Source organism: Aphelocoma coerulescens, chromosome 4 (assembly GCF_041296385.1).
Source record: "Aphelocoma coerulescens isolate FSJ_1873_10779 chromosome 4, UR_Acoe_1.0, whole genome shotgun sequence".
Taxonomy (NCBI): Eukaryota; Metazoa; Chordata; class Aves; order Passeriformes; family Corvidae; genus Aphelocoma; species Aphelocoma coerulescens.
Genome location: NC_091017.1, coordinates 26,283,082 through 26,303,784, shown reverse-complemented (window position 1 = coordinate 26,303,784; position 20,703 = coordinate 26,283,082). Strand labels below are relative to the sequence as shown.

At 41.9% G+C, this 20,703-nt stretch overlaps 1 protein-coding gene across 8 annotated transcripts in view; it reads left to right on the top strand.

Annotated features, from left to right (window-relative positions):
• The window catches only part of LOC138109562 (endomucin-like), a 31,762-nt gene extending 13,327 nt beyond the window's left edge, over window positions 1–18,435 (top strand). For 3 of the 8 annotated variants that reach the window (XR_011150586.1, XR_011150587.1, XM_069013190.1), the window contains 5 exons: window positions 1,007–1,102; window positions 2,794–2,818; window positions 3,852–3,913; window positions 14,468–14,530; window positions 15,761–18,435. Coding sequence is in view for 4 of the 8 variants with exons in the window: in XM_069013190.1 (XP_068869291.1) it covers window positions 1,007–1,102; window positions 2,794–2,818; window positions 3,852–3,913; window positions 14,468–14,526 (242 nt within the window). In the remaining 4 variants the exon portion in view is untranslated. Of the gene's footprint in view, window positions 1–762; window positions 938–1,006; window positions 1,103–2,793; window positions 2,819–3,851; window positions 3,914–4,872; window positions 6,817–8,279; window positions 8,378–8,515; window positions 8,622–8,765; window positions 8,924–14,467; window positions 14,531–15,760 lie in introns of those variants that run through there. The other 5 variants (XR_011150584.1, XR_011150585.1, XM_069013192.1 and 2 more) reach the window with 5 other exon arrangements.
• The last annotated feature ends 2,268 nt before the right edge of the window (window positions 18,436–20,703 follow it).

Below are 20,703 nucleotides of genomic sequence, written 5' to 3'. Positions count from 1 at the left end.
ACGCCAGGTTTTGTATAATTCTAACGCTGCTGAGTCCCCAGTCGGGAGCTCCTGTCGGACAGCGCATCCGAGTTCCTGCCATAAGGCAAAGTCCAGGGCAGTATCTCTGTCCATGGAAATCCCTTTTAAAGTAGCCCAGTCTAATAATTCCCGAACTGAGTTTTCAGGAATGGAGGTGCGCAATATGCTAAACACACCTTTCCAGACCAGCATCGCAGCTTCGGTTTGTGAGCCGCTGTTTGCCATTTCTCAGTTCTGTCGGACCTCCCGGTCCCGGGGGGCAAAGGGGAGCAGCGTACCTCTAGAGGAATTCGGCTTGGCTCGCAGCAGCAGGACACGTCAGAGAGTGCAGATCACGTCGGGCAGCACCAAATATTACCGCAGGCCTGGTTCCTACGGTATAGCACCGTGTCCCGCAGCCATAGGGAGGAGGAGGAGGAGAAGATCCAGCAGGCAGGAGTTGTGCAGCAAGATTGATTTATTTAATTATTTTACAAACTCTTTTATAGACTTTTTTCTTCATAGCCTAATTGGACAAAGGGCCAGCCACCCCTTGGGGGTGATTGGCTAAAATCCTAAAACATCCATTGTCAAAATATTTTTCTACTATACCATAAACAAGACTTTTCAAGGTTGCAGGTGTCTGGGTTGTTTACATTCCCTGCTACCTCTTCTGTGAGAGAGAAAAGTCTCTCACGGACTTAGAAAATAACAAGAAAATCCTCGCTAGCAGCATTTTTGTATCTACACAGGGCAGCATGAGTGTCAGGGAAGGGGTAAGGGTGGGAGAAGGAAGATGCTTCAGTCTTCCCTCCCCAGAGAGTCCAAGCCTGAGGCTCAGTGGTTGCAGGAAGAGTAACAGGAGCAGCAGGTTACCCTGCTCCAGAGAAATGGGTAATGTTTGGTGAAATGGAGCTGGAGGTGCCTCTCAGTGTGTGTAAGTGCCTATACACAGAGGCAGTGTAAGTCAGAGGCAGCAGCCAAAATTGTTCTCCCTCTTTTGCAGATGTTATCTTGCCAATTGTCATCACCCTGATAGTCATTACCCTCTCTGTCTTCTCACTGGTGGCTTTGTACAAGATGTGCCAGAAGAAAACTCCAGGTATTTGGTTTGCTTTCTCTGCAGGGGATGGGGGGGGAAATCAATGTGCTTTTCATTATTAAAAGATCTCTTTTAGATTACCTTAACCATCACTGTTGTGGCAGTCTGGTGGGAAAGCCTTTTGTATTTTGAAGTGTTTTGCCTAATGTGGGAAACTAACACTTCATTTTCAAAATCAGTAGGAAGAGCAGAGTGAGCAAAAATGATTTTTGGAGAACATATAATGCTGTAAAGCCTTTTGTTCATGATTTTGCAGCTACAAAGAGCTAACAAACGCCTGTGCTAACACAATCAATCAGATAGAAATAGACAGTGAAAACTAAATTTGAAGATATTCAACAAAATCCCTTTATGTATTTTATCTTTCTTCTAGACACAGGCAAAGAAATATCAATGTTTTCTTTTGGGATATACCTGGTACATACACACACACACACATGCACATGACACATGAGTAAAATTTTCCAGTTACAGTATAATGTGCAGGGAACAAAATCCCTGAGCAAACAGTATTTGCAGAAATAGTCATTTTGACAGAGCAGCTAAAGTCAGTATCTCTTTCTTTGTTGTCCATTAAATACTTAAGATAATGGGTTATAGTTCCATCAGAGTCCATTTGACGAATATTTCAGGGCTGCCCAGGCAGGCCACAGGTAAGTGTAAATCTCCATTAAGTGAAAACCCAGATCTGAATCCAGACTGTGGTTTTTCTGTCCCTGTGAGCTGGTGTGAGTTAGGAGACCTGTGCAGAGCTGTGAAATCACCTGGCCTTGGAAATACAAAATCACAACAGGGTATTGAAACTGTAAACCAAGACAAACAGTGTGTCACAACCAATTTAGCCAATGACATGGCAAAACAGACCCAGATAAACAGAGGAAGGTATGATCCTTACTTAGGAAATTACTGAATATTCAGAGTCGGGAGACAAAGATGTGAGATGGAGAACATTTCCTTACCAGCCTCCCCTCTGTGCAAATGCCATCAGGCACTGTATTAGCAAATTCATTTTGAAGATAGAGTAGATACCTGTGGTGCTTCCTGTAGGATTTGCCCAGACCCATCCAGTGCACTTCCCCTGCAGATGGAAAGCCCTGTACTTGGTGCCATGGAGTTGGTGCCGTGTCTCTGATGTAACCCCCGGCCCCTTGTATCTGCCCACACTTGCACGTAAGCATAAAATACATTCAGCATATGATTCATTTTGGAGACAAACCTGTTCCTCATCGATGGGGATGACAAACTCTGTTCTCGGATGTCGTGCCAGGTTGTACCCCACAGGGGGTACGGCCTCAGGAACACCCTTGTTCCCTCAGTCCCCTCACCCCGTATCTTTTAGCTCAGTTGTTGTGTACTCAAGAACCATCGCATGCTCATGTCCTCTGCGCCAGCTACCCAGGGATTTGGGAGCTGCAGGGAAAAAAACGTGCTTCTGTTGTGCTCTTGGGCAAGTCCTCTGTCATTCTCCCTGGTTTCCAGAAGCATCAGTAGGAGCAGCATCAGTTCACTTCCATAGATGACCAGAAAAATAACAATTACTATTCAAGCTGATTGATTGTGTGAATGAACTTAATGCAATACTGCAAAATTAGAACTGAGCCTTGTGCCAGCAGCTGCAATAGTCATGTCTAAATGTCTGGGGTTTGAGTTCCAGCAGTCAAAATGGTATTAACTTTTTTTTCTTCTTCCAGAGAGACAAGAGAACGGTGCTGAACAGTAAGTTGAATCCTTTTCATTGCTTTGAGATCTATCACAGGGCACTTGTAAATGTAGCAGATTTTGCATAGGATTTTCTTTCATCTTTCTCTGTTTAAACATAATAATCAGTTGCCAGCCCAAAGAGAAATATCCTGTTGAAAGTGCTGCACTTGCAGTTATTGTAGACCTGTATGCATGATAAGCAGCTGTTTCAGCATGGGTAGAAATGTGGTGACTCTCAACTGTTTTGCAAGTGGTCATTTTGAAATGGATAAACAGCTTATACTGTGCCACAGGACTCATTGGCCCAGTCTTTTTCTTTTTTTTTCCACTTTTTGCCCCATTGATCCTTCCCCTCTCCCCCCACATCTTTTCCCACTCCCCTTCTTTTGTTCATGTTTTCTTTCTTTTTATTGTGTTTCCTTTTTATTGTGGGTTATTTTTATATTTACTTATTTATATTTATATTTCTTTTGGTCCCCATTATATCATGTTCCTCTGTCCCATCTTGTTTCCACTAGACCATTTGCGTAGGCTCAGTTGAAATAGTAGCGGCATAAGGAGTGTGAGGAGAGGGAAACTGAGAAAGATCCATTAGAAGATATGTGCTAAAGGCCATTGAGCTTGGCAGTGGCCACTTCTATGACCAAAAGCAACATTTGGGCTGCTGATTTACTTGGTAGCCTTGACTCCCTGGGCATCTGAAGTGGTCCTTCTTTGCAATTCAATATGTCTAAAGGGCTTGCATTGACAGAAAAAGTATGACTCCTTTTCCCCAGATGTATCTCCTCTGTGAAGTCCTAGATTAAGCCTGGAGTCATTAAACGTGATTTATTACATATTGTAAGAGAAAGGTATTTTCAGAGATACTGTTATATGGTGTTTTCCACCACCAAGATTTCCACTTCATGACCCCATGCAAAGCCCTTTTTAAGCCTGCCAGTGTAGACTGGAGTAGATGCTGCCTCCTTGGGACCATCATTTTAGAGTTTTGTTTGGCTGACCAACATGTGTGCTGACTGTCTGCTTAAATGTTTTCTGACTTCAACAGGGCCCAGTCAGACAAAGAAGGAGTCAAACTTCTTTCTGTGAAGACAACTTCTTCTGAGACTGGTGAGTGTTGCCTTTGTGTGTATGTCTGTTTCCCTGTCTGAGCTCAGAGAAGAGCAGTTTTTGGGATGTCATTTCTTATAGCAAGCCCATGTTCACTTCCTGTCAGGTCAAAGTCGCTGCAAACAATTCCTCTATAGTGCAAATGCCCAGACTGGGAGCCTGTAGAGCTGCAGTTCAGCTGTTCTGTGTGTGCTGTCAGTACTTGGGAATGAGAAGTAGGACTGGTTTAGGAAAATATTTTTTAAAATCATTGATGGTAAGCGATCTAGCGAGGCATGTTCAGGAGTAACAGTGATCACAGTATTTATCAGCTAGATCTGGCTGTAAAAGGAGGTTTGAGGACTGGTAATACCAAAATCACAGAATGTTCTGAGCTGGAAGGGACCCTCAGGTGAATTTAAGTGAATGGCCCACATGAAGATCAAACCCATAACCTTGATGTGGTTATTACCATGCTCCAACCAACTAAGCTAATATCCCAGGGATCAAAAGGTTTGGAGTCAGTGCTGTATGTAATCAGGGTTCTGTTGGAGTTGGTGTCAGTCAGTGTACAGTGACTGAGCCCTGTACTCAGTCACCCTTTGCATTCAAAATCCTACTCTCATTGCAAATCCCTCTGTCCTGTGCTTCAGGTTCTTACAAAATAAGTGATATAAAGCCTAAAGGAGCAAAGGTTATTCATAACATGCACAAAAGAAAGCAAAGTCTCAAAGGAAAGAGATGGATGGAGTAATAGATTCTGCAAAAAAATGGAGTAGCACAAAATAAGACTGAGGCAGAACAAAATTCTGACTAATCAATCAAAATCCCTAAATCTCTCATGGTAGAGCTAGCCATGGTGATACTTCACACCTTCACCCAATGCTTTCTCAGTCATGTAGGTCCCCCCTCATCTGCAGAAGTCTTTCCATCGCTTACTTCCTACTTTTTAGGTATAAAGCTCTTTTTTTGTCTTTAAGCTTTTTGGCCATCTGTTTCTCCTACTGACATTTCTGAGGTTGACCAATCGCTGCTTTCTCCTTTTGTCCAAATCCTTGGGAAGTCCTCTGAAATACAGCACTTGATCTGAACTATCCTCTGCTTGCTGGAGAGGCACAATTTAGACTCTCCAGCCTTCTCTGCAACTCCCAGAAGTTTTCATGCAGTCTAAAACACCTACAGGGCATCTCTGGCAGCCGTTGCAACAAATCAGAGTCGGGCAAGGTCCCTCCCCATGGCCTCATGACACAGAGCTAGGGGTAGAGTGGGACAGGAAGGGCCTGCTCCACCACAGGACACATAATTCTGCCCCACTGTTGGGTTTTTTTGTTTGTTTGCTTGTTTTTTAAACTGAATTAAGTTAGAAACTAATTAATGGACATTTTTTGATTGATTCTGCCCTCATGCCATTTCAGAAATAAAGTGACTTCATTGACAGTAGCAGAAATGTTTGTGGCTTACAGCAGGGTAAACGAGAAAAGACACAGGCTCACTTTTTTTTTCCCCAGATGAGCTCTGGTGCTTGTTAATCAGCTACTGGCTCACGGATTATCTGAGCATCTTCCATCCAGAGGATGCTTGATATTCCTTTATACTGAAGTATGATTTGTGCATGCTATAATTAGAAGGTTTGAGTCATAACCACTTAGAAGACAAGATTCTTGCCCTCTTCTCATTAATACAATTCATATTTAAACTAGCTGCCATTTTCTCTTGAATTCTTACATCATCATATGTTTCAAAATTAAACATGCTTTCACAGAAATTGAAGTCCTGCTTTGCCCAGGTTTTTAGACTCACTTACTTCTTAAATTAAAAGCACTCTGGCAGAGGGGTCTCTTTCTTCCAGAAATATCTGTCACTCATACAGGTATTTCAAATATGTTAGGATGCCTCCCCATTGGAATCAGATTTACTTGCTTCGTTAAAAGCTCAGGCATAAAGGCAAATATTTCTTATAGTACAGACACAAGAACTGTCTGACTCATGGGCCTTCTCACAGCTACTGACAACAATTGCCCTGCATAAAACTTCTTTGCCTGTGTTCTTTCCTTGGTCCAGCTGTTTAAAAAGTGTGTGTTGTGGCTGTCTCTGCACATACCAGCAAAACTACAAGGAGCTGTGAGTAGAAAGACCTAAAAAGCAGATCTAAAGAAAGATCTAAAGAGCAGCCTAAACTTTACAGGCAGGGCTACATCATCCTCTCACTATCAATAGGCAGCTCCTCCCTAAGGTCAAGCATATATACAGTGCAATTCTGCTTTGATATGTATTCAAATTAAGCTTTATTAGAAGTATACATTGGGGGTTTTTTTTCATTTTTGCTTTTTATTCCAAACAGAAGACTTTGAGATTATATAATTTTGTAAAATATATACAGGACAAATACGGACCTACAAACTGTTCAAGCTAGCAACTTAGAAGGACCCTGTGTCAGTGTTGTGCATAGATCTTGATCAAAGGTTATGGTGAGTTTAATCTTGCCTTATTTTATCTGTCTAAAAACTATGCCAGCTGCACATAGTTGAAAGAGATGTATGTGTCCAGAGGGCTGTTTATCCCATCTGCCTTGAGCTGGAAGGGGCTGACCTGTGGCAGTCCATGGACTACTGAAGGATCCTATTTCAGGACTTCTAAAATTAGGTTCTGAATATGAAATGAAAGGAAAAGGAAAGACTCCATTTTCAGAGACACAGCTGAATTCAAGAGTATTATTTCAAATACCTACAATTAATGTGAAAAGAGTACAGGAAAAGAATGGTTTTCAATTAAGCCTGGACTTATGTAATGTTTTTAATGGTATTACACTAGGTAAAATGGAGCTTTAATATTCTCATTTTTTATAAGTCTTCTTAGAAAGATGGAATTGCTAATGGCTTTGAGCTCTAAGGCACAACTGGTGTAGAATTGATGTAAAGTAAAAAAACCTGAAAACTAAACTAGACTCAGTAAATTTTTCATGCATGTTTGTCAGTGAACTGCAACACCTGATGCAAGATAAGTGCCTCTTCTTGCATCTAACTTGAAAACTCGTCTTGGGTAAAAATGCTCAGGATGCTGAATCGTCTCAGAAGTTTTACACTAAAGTACAAATGCAGGACTTACGGCAGCCATTTCATGTTGGCTGTACAGGCAAATTTAGGGTGACTCTCCCTAGGGAGAATAAATGATCTTCTACAATACAGCATTCTAGAAAATCTACCTGCAAAAATATTTATTTGAGATTCAACATAGCCCACAGAACTGCACATTTTGCTTGTCAGTGACAGTTATATTTCCTGAGAATATAAGATGAAGGGTTTTAATTGATGACTAAGAGATCAATACCATGAGGCATGAGGTTAAAGTATTGCCTTTCTTGAAAACAGACCTAACTTTTTCTGTAAGGGTTCTTGTGTATTACACTGAGAAACAGCAAGGGTATTGATCACCTTTTTAGGACTGATGAAAAACATCAAGGAATGAAAATTGTTCAGTTACAGAAAGGATAGTAAATAGAAAATTGGGTAAGGCTACTCCATACAGGTGTATGATGCGTGATAGAAGTATTGATACCTGAGTAATGACTTGACAATTTTGTTTTATGGCCCTTGCCTGGAATAACTATTCTAGAGCAGGTAAAATGTATGAAAGGCCTTTTAATGGAAGCACACCAGTTCAATATTCAATGTAAAGTCTTGTAGGGATGTGCAGGTGACATAATATTTCCGGCATGGGTATAATCTTGGCACCTAAGCATAAGCTGATCCAATAAAGCGTGATTTATGACCAGACTGAGCTGTTTTGAGGTGAAAGAGTAGGATATGACTTACTTGGCTTGTAGGGGTATTGCCTGTTCTGCACTGAGTTTGCTGAAAGGCACCTGAGGCTGGAGAAGGGTCTGTGGTACTTGTCTGCATTAGGGCTTCCAAGGATACCCATTGTGGACAAAAATGAAAATTCAAGTGTTGCTACTAAACAGAGATGAGAAAACGTACCAGGCAAAGATGGATATTTGGGAGACACTTAACCTGGTCCATTTGAAACCCCTTTAACCTATTGCAATCGTGCTGGGGAAAGAGACCGTTTAATACCTAGAGGTGCTCTGAGATGGCAGTGCAGTGCACGATAGCATGAACCGAGGAAGCAGAAAAACTTGCATTCTCCATACGCTCCACATCTCTTCCAAAAGCTGCTGCTGTTCAACAGGAATGATGGCCTTAGAGCTGTTATCTGCTGCTTCAACTGAATGTACCTCAAGACAACCCACTGTGGTGCTAGGGCTTGGACATGGAAAATCCTGTGATGTTCTGAAACAATGTGGTGGGATGACATTGTCTTTGTCACTGCTTTCCACAACCCTCCAAATGCTGAGACTAATTGTTCTGCCTCACTCATCAAACCACAGATGTGGTTTTGGAACAATGGGACAAATCAGGAGCTGGTGCAGACCTTGTTTCCTGTTATGTTGAGTACATCTAAGCACAGACCGTGACATTTAAGAAGGTAAGAAATCTTTGGGGCTTACCTCATTATGGACCCAACCAAGGGAAATGTACCCCTGTGAGGGGGTATAGTTCCATAGTGGGCCATGAGGTTTCTCAACATGCATTGGGACTTTGACCTCTTTTTCTTTATATCTAGGATCCAGATGTCTTTAGGAGCAGAAGAATCTGACCCCGTAGATGAGACACTCTGTCAATGGAAATTCCCTTCCCTCTTCCAATTACTTGCAAGATAAGCAGTGTAGGTCAGTGAAGAGCAGTCTGCTGGCATGCTGCATGCTTAGGAACAGTAAGAGTGGGTGTTCCTGCTAATGTAGGATATGATACTGATTTTTTCTGTTTCCTATTCTGAGATGTAGTTTCAGGGTCTTATGTTTTTCCCCCTGCAGGTAGAACACCTAGATGCCGCTTTGTAGGAAAGGTTCGCCTTGCAACAGAGAAAGATGTCAAGTACCTCCCTCCCTTTCCTTTTCTTTCTCACTTTCTGATACTCTTATTTTTTTAACCTTGTATTGTATAATAGCCTGAAGTTGTGTTTCTTTCTTCACAGAAACTGTGGAATAAACTTTCTTAGCTCCTTACAGCTTGTGGTTGGACTCTGTTTGTGTTTACTCTCACCACCAAGTTCTGACTGCACACACTTCCAGCTGAAACTTTTGGACAAAACCATAGTCAAAAACATAGTCAAACTGTAGTCAAAACAGCATATGCTTCCTGCTGTATTTCTAATTTGACTTGTGAGCTGTGCACATTTTCAAGGGTTTTTAAAGCAGTCTTAGATTCAGACTGCTGAGGGTCAGGTGATGTTTTCCCCTGTGAAGCATTTGCTGACTTTACAGCCTGCAGTTTTCTGAGATGCTCCTCATGAGGGAGCCACCTCCCACTCTTTGCTGCCCATTCGGCAGCAATTGCCTTCCTGTCCTTCACCTGAACTTTTCCACACACCCTCTCTCTGCCATGGGGAATTTTTCAGATCCTTCTGTCGTGCTAGCCATAGCGAGGAGCAGTTTGCAGGGAAATGGTGAAGTGTGTGGCAGGGGAGCTGCAGTACATTGCAGGTGCTGGACCCACTGGCCCACATCAAACCTAGCTACTGGTTCCCAGTTAATGCTGTTCTCCAGCATCTGTAATACACCCCTCTTTCTTTTATTTCAGCATGGTAAAAACAGACATTTTTTTCCCTGTGTCTGCAGAGGTAGTTTTATACTTTTATAAAAGATAGGCTTCTGCAATCAGATTTTATGGAAAGCTTGCTTTAATTCTTTGCTCCAAACCTGAGTGACACTTACCAGCAATTTCTCAGCAGCAGATATTACAGTGAAATAACAGCACAATTAATTTCTTTCTTACAGACAATGTAATTTGAGATGCGGTACAACCTATTTTTTATGTGAAAGACTGTTTTTACATCCTTTTTCTTCCAGCTTTCCCAATAATGTCAGAGGGCTTTACCCAGGTCAAAGGCTTTCTGTACTCATAGTACTCAGTCTGTACTCTCTTTTATGTCATGATGTTCTGCAGTGTGTGTGTATTCTGAATACTATATTCAGATTCTGAATCAAATGTGGAGGGGCAGGGGAAGAGGGCCAGTTGTAGTGAGATTAATCCAATATCCTTCCACAATGGTGAGACAAAGAAATGTTTGTTTCAGAGCTTCAAAACTGACCTTATTGTAATCTGTAATTTCAGTTGATTGTACCCATTACTTATTCAGGTACATGGGCATCAGGATGCAACATTAATAGTTAGAAATGGATATATTTGTGAGGGAAAAATCAAAACAAATACTGCACAAGTGAAATTTTAATTAGGAATAAAACCCTGCATTTTCACTGCAGCACTATTTCTTTCCTGGCTATCTTTCAGCTTGGAACAGCCCTCAGTATCCATGTACTCAGTCTACCTTCCATAAACTCAAAACAAGTACGTTGAAGGATGAGGATTTATGAGTACAAAAGTTGGTTTTTTTTTCTTTTATGTCTTCCTTATCTTTATCCTTTTGAACCACGGCCTTGTTTTAGAGGAGAATGTGTGCAGGGTGTATCGGATCAGGCCCAGTGCTTACGCTGCCAATTTCTTTGGGTGGATCAGTGACCAAGGCTCTAGCAGAAGTGTTCAAAGGGTAGCCACATGGAGGCTGTGTGTATGAAAGACCTGTGCTGTATTGTAGTGGTTGCTGCAGCACTGACTCCTTTAGTACTGAGGCTAAGAAACCATCATCTGAGCCAGCTGTACCTGCTCGGACCTTGGATCTATGTAGCCTCAAATCCTGTCACTGAGGGTGGATCACATGAGGTGTGAAAGGAAGCGTGACAAACAGGAAAGGACTCCAATAGCCTGTCCTCCACCATAGTCTTTCAGCAGTCCGTGGCTTGGAGACATCCTGAATCAGACTTTGTATCCTTGGTGTTTCACAGATTTCAGTGGCTATTAATTCCACAAATTTGTCTGGTTTGCTGTGATATCTGCAGCCTCCTGCAGCAATGAACGTGATAGTTTGACTAGAGATCTGTCTGTTATATGACAGTAATAGTTAGAGACCTCATGATGCCTATGTCTTTGTTTTTGCAATCCAATTTCAGACAAAAATCAACAAACAGATGCAACACTGGAGTATGAGAGGGAGAATAAAAGGTGTAATGTGAGGCTTTGCATGTCAGCTAAAACTTCCACATCAGTATCTGACTTCATTTTCCAAATATTCTGCCTAAGGCCTCTTTCTCAAACTGTGCATCATTTCTTTCAGTTTTTGTAGAAGTGCGTGATATATGTGAGGTTGGCTTCTCACTGCCCTCTGCCAACCTATCTGAGCCCACAACTCCTCCTCCATCAGGAGAGGTGTCACAAGGCAGGACCACAGGTAAAGGGGGTCACGTAGCACTTGCAGCTGTGCAGTTGGTAGCACTTTAAATGCACCAAATACTTTCTTCCAGTTCCCTTCATCTCCCATTTTTCTGAGGCTGCACACTTACTTTTCAAGGTGGACAAATGTACAGTGAATTTTCAACCCATTATCAGAAAGTTATTGCCATACTATCCATCAAATTGGATCAGAATATCAGAACACCAACCAATACCTTTATTCAAGATGCTGAATACCTATATAGTGAGCAGCTGACAGTTCAGGTTTCTCCTGATACCTTCCATCTCCTGCTGCACAAAACTAGAGTTTGTGTATCATCTTTCTCTAAATGCATAATTCAGAATAAATAAAATCCCAGTTTTTCACTGACGATGTTGTGCAGCAATTTTGCTCTTGTTGGTATATTTTGTGGAACTGCACCCTTTCTCTTTCAATGATGGCCTCAAGTTGCACCAAGGTAGTTTAGATTAGATATTAGGGAAAAATTCTTCACAAAAAGGGATGTTGTTGAAACAGGCTGTCTAGGGCAGTGACAGAGTCATCATTCCTGGAAGTGTTCAAAAATGTGTAGATGTGGCACTTGAGGACATGGTTTAGTGGTGAACATGGTGATGTTGCTGGGTTGATGGTTGGACTTGATCTTAAAGGTCTTTTCCAAACTTAACAATTCTATGATTCTGTGACAGCCTTCAAAGGATCCAGGTAATCTATCTGGACTGGTTGAGCACCTCCAGTGCACCCTCTATTTTCTCAGTCACCAAAAACTTCAGTATGAAATAATTTCTTCAATCTATTAAAATGCCATCTGTTCTAACAAGCTACTGAACACAAGTATTTAGTTTTCATTTCCTTTATGGGAAGCAAGGTTTAACCCATTTGTTTTGGTGGGTGATGGTTTGGGGGCAAGTTTGGAGTTTTTTCAGTCTTGGAACCTGTTTGTGTCAGTTAAGGCTGTTTTGAGATCAATATAAATGTCTTCTTACTTGCACCTAGTCTGAATGTTCTTCTTGGTTTGCTCTTTGAGTTGCATCTGGATATTTAGCAGAACATCAAACTGCTGAACCATTGAACTCCCAAACTGATCTGGACACGTCTCTGTGCAGTCTCTGGGCATACTGCAGCCCTGTATCTAAATCCATCCATTACCCTTTTATCTCTTGAACAGAGAGCATCTGTGACCACTTCTTCTCCAGTGTATAATCATTGTCTCATCGTCACTGAATTGTTGGCTGGCACTAATGATCACAGACCTTAGGACAAAAATATCTTCAGGCATATTTGCAACCATGGAGCAGCCATAACTTGGTTTCGTTTCACAAGTCTTGCAGGCTCCTGCCCTCTTGGAAGTGCAAAGCAACATAGAGCATCCCTGCCTGCATCCATTCCTCACCAGACATTGATATTATAGGGGGACACTGTTCACTGTTCCAGGGATAAAGTGTGTAGCACCAGGAAATCTGGATAGGGCGTGAGTGTCTGTGTGCTGCAGTCTCAGGGTGTGCAGAAAGGCAGAGTCACCCTCCCTGGCCTGGCTACCGCTGTGGGCAGGTACCACTCAAACACTCTGCCTTCTGCAGCCAACGCTGCTTGCCCATTTCATACTCTGATCCAAGGTCTAGTGGCATAAATGGGATGTAATCAGGGAGCTACGTTGACTCTGGAGCCTGCCCTTAGACATGTTATTCTCCTGGGGTGCTTCCATGTGAATCTGTCTGCAGAAAAAACAGCTGAGAGTGGAATTGATAGAAAAGTACTGATATTTATTACCACTATTGAGTATCTTCTGCATGGTAATATATTTCACAATTAATTTCTCCATCGCCTTCTTTTTTAAATAGTTTTGCCAACTTCTCTCTTTCATTCTCTATTTAATCTTCTATTTCTACATATTAAGCAAGGAAAGTAGAGACATGCAGAAGGGGAAAAGAACTGAAAAAGAAATGAGCGTTCTTGAAAATATCATTCCTTTGTTAGTATAAAACTGTGCAATATTTGAACTGGTTCACTTTATTTTAGCTTTTCAAAACAAGATTTTCATCTAACAAAAAATATGCCTTGTTAAGATGTTTCAGTTTTTTTCCTAGAAGAAACCTGTGATTCCCTTTTCTCTACCTGAAATGTGACATGATCAGAACTTCTGAAGCTCTATCTTAGCAACACTTCAAAATTACTTTAAAATATTTTTTTCCAAAATTGAACCCTTGGGAAGTGAACACAATTCCAGCACATTATTGTTGAACAGTTTTTAGCAGATACCAAGTCTTGTACTCATCTCCAAAAAGCTGGACTAAATTAAAGAGCCTTTTTTGCTGTGAAGAAAAGCTGTTGGAAAACTATTGATAAGTCTTTTCCATTCTCTTCAGGAGTGCAACTATTTAATTTGGCTGCTAATCATTTAAATGCCTAATCAGTGAATTTTTCTATAATCCTAACTTGTATTACAATTTGCAACCCCAGGCCCTTGATCATTTGTAGCTTTTTAACACATATTCACTTCTCCTGGAATGTAATACATCACTTCCTTGCCTCTCATGTGTGCATGAGGAATTAAATTGTCTCCTGCAGGTGAGCAGGGAGGCAGAAGGCAGTTTCCTGGAGGCATTTGGGTTTTCCCACCCTCATGCCTATCTCCATGTGGCTCTGGACAGTCTGTGAATGCCACTCCCTGTTCATCTCCATGTACAAATCTCTGACACAAAGTAATTCCACTGCCATTCCTGAGTCATGCCCTTGGAAACGGGACATCTGTAAACACGTCCTCATCTGGATTCTTATTTGCCTGCCTGTAACTGCTGGTAGTGCCTCTGCTTCTCCAGGGAAGGAGGATTGAGAACTGTGTGAAGTTCTTAAATATTCATCCTTCTGCTTTGGAGGAACTGAGCTGATGTCAGTGTTACTGGCAAAAATTAATTTTATAGTTCTATCTTCTTATTTTTATAGTTCAATGTTCTAATCATAGCTATAAATTAATTAAAGTCTTATTCCTCTTCAACCTTGGAAAATACATTGTGGTAGTAACCCACCATTTTTGAGCAAATCACAGGGGAGATAATCGATAAACTAGGAAGAGTACTAAAAATCTATCGTGTGAACAATTTTTGGCATTAAGTAAATCTGACAAGGAGACTGGCTGGTTTGTACAGTGGTCAGTGATGTGTTCCTGCTAGACTCATTGGTCCTTTTGTCTTTCCATGTTTATCTGATGCAAATATATTTTCTGTTTCTTAGGAGAGCACTCATCTCATGGGAAGAATAAAACTCGGCAACTCTTCACATCTCAGCAATAAATATGTAAGTTCATAGCCTTTGTTTTCCATCCCATAACATTAGTGATTGTCAGTCCCTTTAATACTTTTTAGTCTCAGTATTGTGCCACATAACTAAAAAAAAGGGTTAAAAATGCAAACCAAAAAGAGCAATGACTTAAGTTGGCAGCAGCCTCAAGGAAAAATGTCTTAAAGAAAGCTCAGCTTGAGCACACCATCGTGACCAGATTCACAGGCAAACTGAAGAAGCTTCCAGCTCCAGAGACAGACCTATATAGGCAAGAGCATGTGACTTTAACTGTTCAGCATTTCCTGGATGTAAATCCCTGAGTGAATTTTCTTTCTGTTTGTGTGAGAAAGAATAGATTTTTAAAGGCAGATACCTATTAAAAAAAAATATTTGGTACCCAGAAATTTTTTGCTCCTTTTTTTTTCCATGAAAAATCTGAATCTTTTTCACTTCATGAAAAAAGCCAGCACTTTGATTGAGGTAGTTTATTACCTCTTGAAATCCTTGGTGGTTAACATACACAGCAAGTGCTGGATGCTATTTTTATGTGTGAGAGGGCAGAGACCATCAGAGCACCTCTGAAACCCAGGTTTTGATGTGGGCACTGCATTGTCCTTCATGTATGAAGCTTTCTCAGGCACCACAATATCCACTTCCCATGGAGCTGCTTCTCTCGCTTGTGGAGAGCTGTGGTCCTTTGCTGAGGGAGAAGGAAGCAGCTGTGGGAAGGGTCCTATGTGACCAGGGTAGAGCAGGAGGTAGGGGAGAAGGATGCTCTGAGGAGCTGGGTGTCCCAGCATGTGTGGGATGGACCCAACAGAGGCTCTGGCAAAGCCCAGCCTCCCACCAGCACTGTAGGATGAAGCCCCTCTAGAATGGGTCCCATCACCCTCCACTGAGAAATACCTGGCTGACCAGAGATGTGAGGAACATCTTTGATGGTTTTGACCTATTCTCATTTCCTCTAGCATGCAGAGACCGAGCTTTCCTGATGCCAATAAAAAGGACAAAATTACCTCCTTTGTTCCTTGAATTAGAGCAGCAGAACGCAGTTTTGCCTACATTATTGAAAACCCAGAGGTGGTTCAGTATGTGTGGATGCAAGACAATGGCCTGGACAATGAATTTAATCCTTATTGTCTAACCCATATTGGATTTATTCTGTGTCTTCCATTTTAGCTTGCTCTTATGTTCCTGAACAACCTTACCTGGAATAATAATCCTGAGATACTCTTGTCATTTCAGATGTGAAGCAGCCTGTTTTATCACGATATCCAGGAACATCCCACCAAAGTTGCATTTCAATGGGAAATGTGGAGCAGCTGAAGCTTTTTACCATCAGGGCACTTGTGTTAATGACCAGGTTTTGACTTCTAAATCTCAAGCATCTCCTTTCCCTTCTGGAAAGACATGTAATTTTTTGATGGCTTAATTACTGGTATATCATATATATTTATTATTTTCACATATAGTAAAAGCAGGGAAACAGGTTGAAGAGAATGTAAAAAGAAGAAGGGTGAAGATAATGTAAAAATTAGGTGATGTTTGCATAGTAGCTACTAAAAATGTTTTCTGCACACAGAGGAAGGAATATGTCAGTATACTTTGTTGAACTTATGGTAGCTAGGGATCTTTTAATTGTATGTAGCAGAATACAAACAGGGCCTGACCCTTGAAACAGGACTGGGCAAACAGCCACTATGAAAATTAATTCAGTGTTTTCCATGAGACTCCTCACTGTAGCACATGCTTTGCTTGTCACAAATGTTTACAGGGTGGGATGCCCGGCTGAGATGCTGAAGTGTGTGCTTGTTTTCTGTGAAGGGAGGAATATACCTTGCACTGAGGCTCTTTTAAATTCTGTAAATTACTGAATATAATCCTTGTAATGTAGCAGGCAATAGTTGGTTTTCACCTGTTCCTTGGCTAATTGCATTATGTGTGCTACAAATATGACTCCCATATAGCCTGGGGCACACAGTGGGAATCAGCAAGGGAAGCAATTTCACAGCTGAACCTTCGTCCCTGTGTTCTGAGTAATGCATTGGATTCCTGTGGGTTATTGAATAACTCTGGAAGTTTAGAGAGTGTTTCAAGTGCTAATTACAGTAGCTCTTAATTTGTACAGAGCTGGCAGTTCCAAAATATCAAGTAGTGCTTCTATCTGCATGTACCCTACCTTTCTAGAACTATAAATGTTTGAAAGTTGTATTACTGTGAGCATCTGCTCAGTCTCAATCCACTGACTGGTAGCATTCCAAGAACTACTTTTTTTTAAATTGAAAATTGAAAGAAGACAACTGTTGGTCTAAGTGTAGGACCACGATCCAGGATGATCATCTAAGTTTTGTTACCTATTGATGCAACACTTTTGAGGAACTTCTCTCTCCAATTTCCTTCTCTGAAATATTAAAACTTGCCCAGCATTATGGTAAGAGACTGAGCAGATTTATTAGTTCATGTCTATAGACAAATCTGAAAAGTGTTTTTTTCCCTGTGCTTGGCCATTGCTCTTACTTCCACTTTGTTGGATCTGACAATCTTCTGTCTTAGTGGCACCATGGAAGACTTTTGATGAAGCTTGATAAAAGATGGGGAACAAACAAGTGTCCATGCTTCAGCTGAACTTACGTGGTTCATTCAGGTATTCCTGGATCACTTGTGTTCTTCAGGAGCAGAGGAGTCTTGGATGCCTACTTTGGAAAGGTCAGGCCATCTGAAATATGCTAGTTGGCATCTACAACTATTCTGGTTCCTGATTGATGAAGTTTCCTTCAAAAAAAAAGCAGTCACTGTGGATTTTCATGTTGATTAAAAACCGAAGATATTTTGTGGTATGTTGTACAGTGAAAGGACAGTAGAAAAAAGCAGAGAAAGATTGTGAAATACCTGTTTGTGTTTTTGTGCAAAATACTTTCAGAAAATACCATGTTGCGTCAAGAAAAAAAAAATGTACTGCCTATTAAAATGTATTATCTTTATTAAGTAGCTATCCTTTTCTGTTTGCAGAAATGTAATCCGTTACCCGTGTCTAGCACAACTATTGTCCATTACTCCACATTCCTGTATCACAGAATGAGCTGGACCCTTTCTGACAAGCCTGGAGAGCAGGCATTAGATATTCTGGGCATGGTGGTGGCAGGAGCGCCATGAAACCTTGCAGAAGGCATGCTGGAGGTGGCAAGTGGAAACTCCTCCTCATTACAATCAGTGATGGGGAGAGAGCAGGCCTCTGCAAATCCTGATGCTGGAAAAGTGAAAAACACCAAAACAGGGAAGGTGTTTGGGCCCTTCATGATAAGGGGCACGGCAGACAACCAACTCATCAGAAGGCTGGGAAACATCTCTCAAAGGGACTGACTTGTGCTGAGTGTGTATCAAGTAAAAGAGGTGAGTTTAGTGGAGAGCGGAAATAAGAGCCTGAGATCCTCTTAACCCCTGAAATTACAAAACTTGTAGTAAAGGGAGACATATGAACTTCCATGCTTGTTAAAAATCACAAGGGAATTAATGTTGGTATGAAGGAGAGAAGACAGATTTGCTTGAAGGATATCTGTAAAGCACAGAAAGGATTTGAAAGAATATTTGGGGCACTTCTGCAGGGCTGGAGGTGCTGGAATTGGCTTTAATGGGAAGTGATGAACTGTCTGCAGAGAGAGCTCAGTATTTAAAGAAGTTACATGCAATGGATCAGGTAGATGAAAAAGAAATGAAAAATCAATTCAGGTTGTCTGGCTCAACAGCTCCACTGTAATACATGTCTAAAAGAGCCACTACAGTTTTTCTAGCCACTAGTATGGCAAAAAAAGCCCCCAAAAGTTAAAGTTGGTCCTCCACTGTGAGTTTCGTCTGTATGAGAATACCAGGAAAATGGATCTATATTTGTAAAAGTCTTTTCACTAAAGTTTGGTTAAATCCTCTGTGGACAGTCCTATTTAAATTTTGTGTTCTTCAGCTTCTGTGTCCTAATTTGCTAAAGCAGTAAATGACATCCACTTCACTGTGGAATGAACATGCCCACAGAAATGTAATTGAACTGGATCTGCTTACAAATTAGTTCAGCTCGTGAGTTACTTGTTGAACAAGTTTGTAGGTCGAGTATATAATTCTGATCTACATGTTACAATCCAAGACTAAAGAACGTATTTGGGTGGCAAAGACTTTGGGGTATCATTAATCACTGCCAGCAAAGTGTGCAGGGCTCAGTTTTGCCAGGAGAAAGTGTTTTCAGCACTGCTTATCTCAGGCTCAACTTGGGAAAGCAAGTCACTGTTTTCAAGCACAGAAAAGTTTCCCTGGGCTCTTCCCAGAGTCTAACCCTGCTCAGTAAAAAGCTTTGCAATATTTTGGGAGTGACCAGTTGCAGCATGCTGGGATTTCGGACCCAGCTCTAAACAAGACAAGTGGGCACTGAAGGAAAAGAACCAACCAAACAAAAAACCCCATGTGGCACAGTCTATTGACTATTGGCTTTCTACCCTAAGATGCTGTATCAAGTAACTTATCTGACTCACAGACAGAAAAATGCTTTTGTCATTATTTACAGGGAAAAGGTCTAGAAATGAGAAAAACAACATAGAAAAGTTGAAAATAATTATTTCTAAAAGGTAAATGCTGAAGAGGTAGGCATGAAATGCTTTTCAAGCACAAGCAGCTTATTAGCCTTCTAAGTACTTACATTTTATTCTCACACGTTTGGCCGAGGGCCTCATGTTGGCTGCTCGTGAATGGGCCAGTCTTCTGGGGTTTATTCTGCTTATTGGATCACAGGAATGATTCTGATCCTTGACACTCCATTGTTTGTGGACAGAATTATTTCACAGGCACTGCTCAGAAAGTTGTTTAAATGAAAAATATTCCTTGGCCTGTTTGTTGTGGGAAAGTTGTATGGCCTGCCAGCAAGGCTGTTGCAAGGGAAAGCAGTAGCCCTGTCAGGATACTTCACCTTCCATAAGCCCCAAAGGCACCTGTGGTTTTGGAATGACTCCACCCCACTGAAGAGGGGTGAACCATTTCACTGCATACCAGTGCACAGTAGACTTAGAGAAAGGCATAAAGCACATCAGTCTCACTGGCTCGGGACAGGGAGGCCATTGGCAGCATCTGTGACACTCCTTGGTTGTCAGCAGCCAGCAGATATGGCTTTTCTGCAGTGCCCTGTGGTGACAGCACTGCCTTCACAGCCGTCCCCTCAATTTCTGGGCAGAGTGCTGGCTATTGATTTGCTGTTGGATTTCTGCAGTGCTCCTGGGAGCTCACTCACCAGCGCTGAGTGAGCCTGGCCTCAATGCTGTGCCCCGGCATGCTGGGCATCTCCAGCACGCTGCCTGCAGCAAAGCACTCTCCTCAGGACGCTTTGAACATACATCTCAGGACCTCTCTGGCACCATTAATTACGGCCCTCAATTTTTTCCAATTAGAACCCTATATGTAATAAAATAAAAGAGCTTAAAGATTGCTCTATTGATTTCCAGTTGAGGCAGCTTTCCGTTTATAGACAATCTATAAAACACAGACTTTAATTAACCCTGGTGAGTGCAGCTGACATGAAATGTCAATACCCTCAAAATTTTCAGCATAGACAGCTGAAGGATCTTCTCAGCTCCCTCACATCCACTCTGCATGTTCCCTGGGTGGAGAGCCACAGTAGAGGCACTTCCCTATCAGGCTGCACTGGAACAAGGACAGAAACCTCTCTGCTACCACAAACATGTTTATTGCTGGCTGTGCTGGCCGTGCCTGTGGATGTGCCTCTGTCTTTGCTTCATCTTGAGGGCTGGACAAGACCTTAAAGGTCCCTTCCAACCCAAATCATTCTGTGATCTTCTCCCCCCATGGCTTTGCAGGTAGGCAAGACAAAGACCCACAAGTAGCCTGGTGGTGGCCTACAAGGGACACCCAGCAGGTCCTGCTGGGTCCTGGGGACCCTGTGCCATGGTGGGCAGCTCTGGGGCTGTTCTTCAGGCATCCACAGGTAACCCCTTCGTTCCGCGGCTGTCACATTGTGGCCGCTGCGCTGTGCTGGGCCTGTTCCCTGGAACAATGTCCTGTAATTTAAAGGTGTTAAGCTGCATAGAGCTTAGTCTGTTATTTGAGGTCAAAGCTACTGAGGTGCCTCAATAGGGTAGCCTCATCAAGAGTTCTGATGCACTTCAGGACCTGCGTGGGTGGCAAAATTCCAAAGAGAG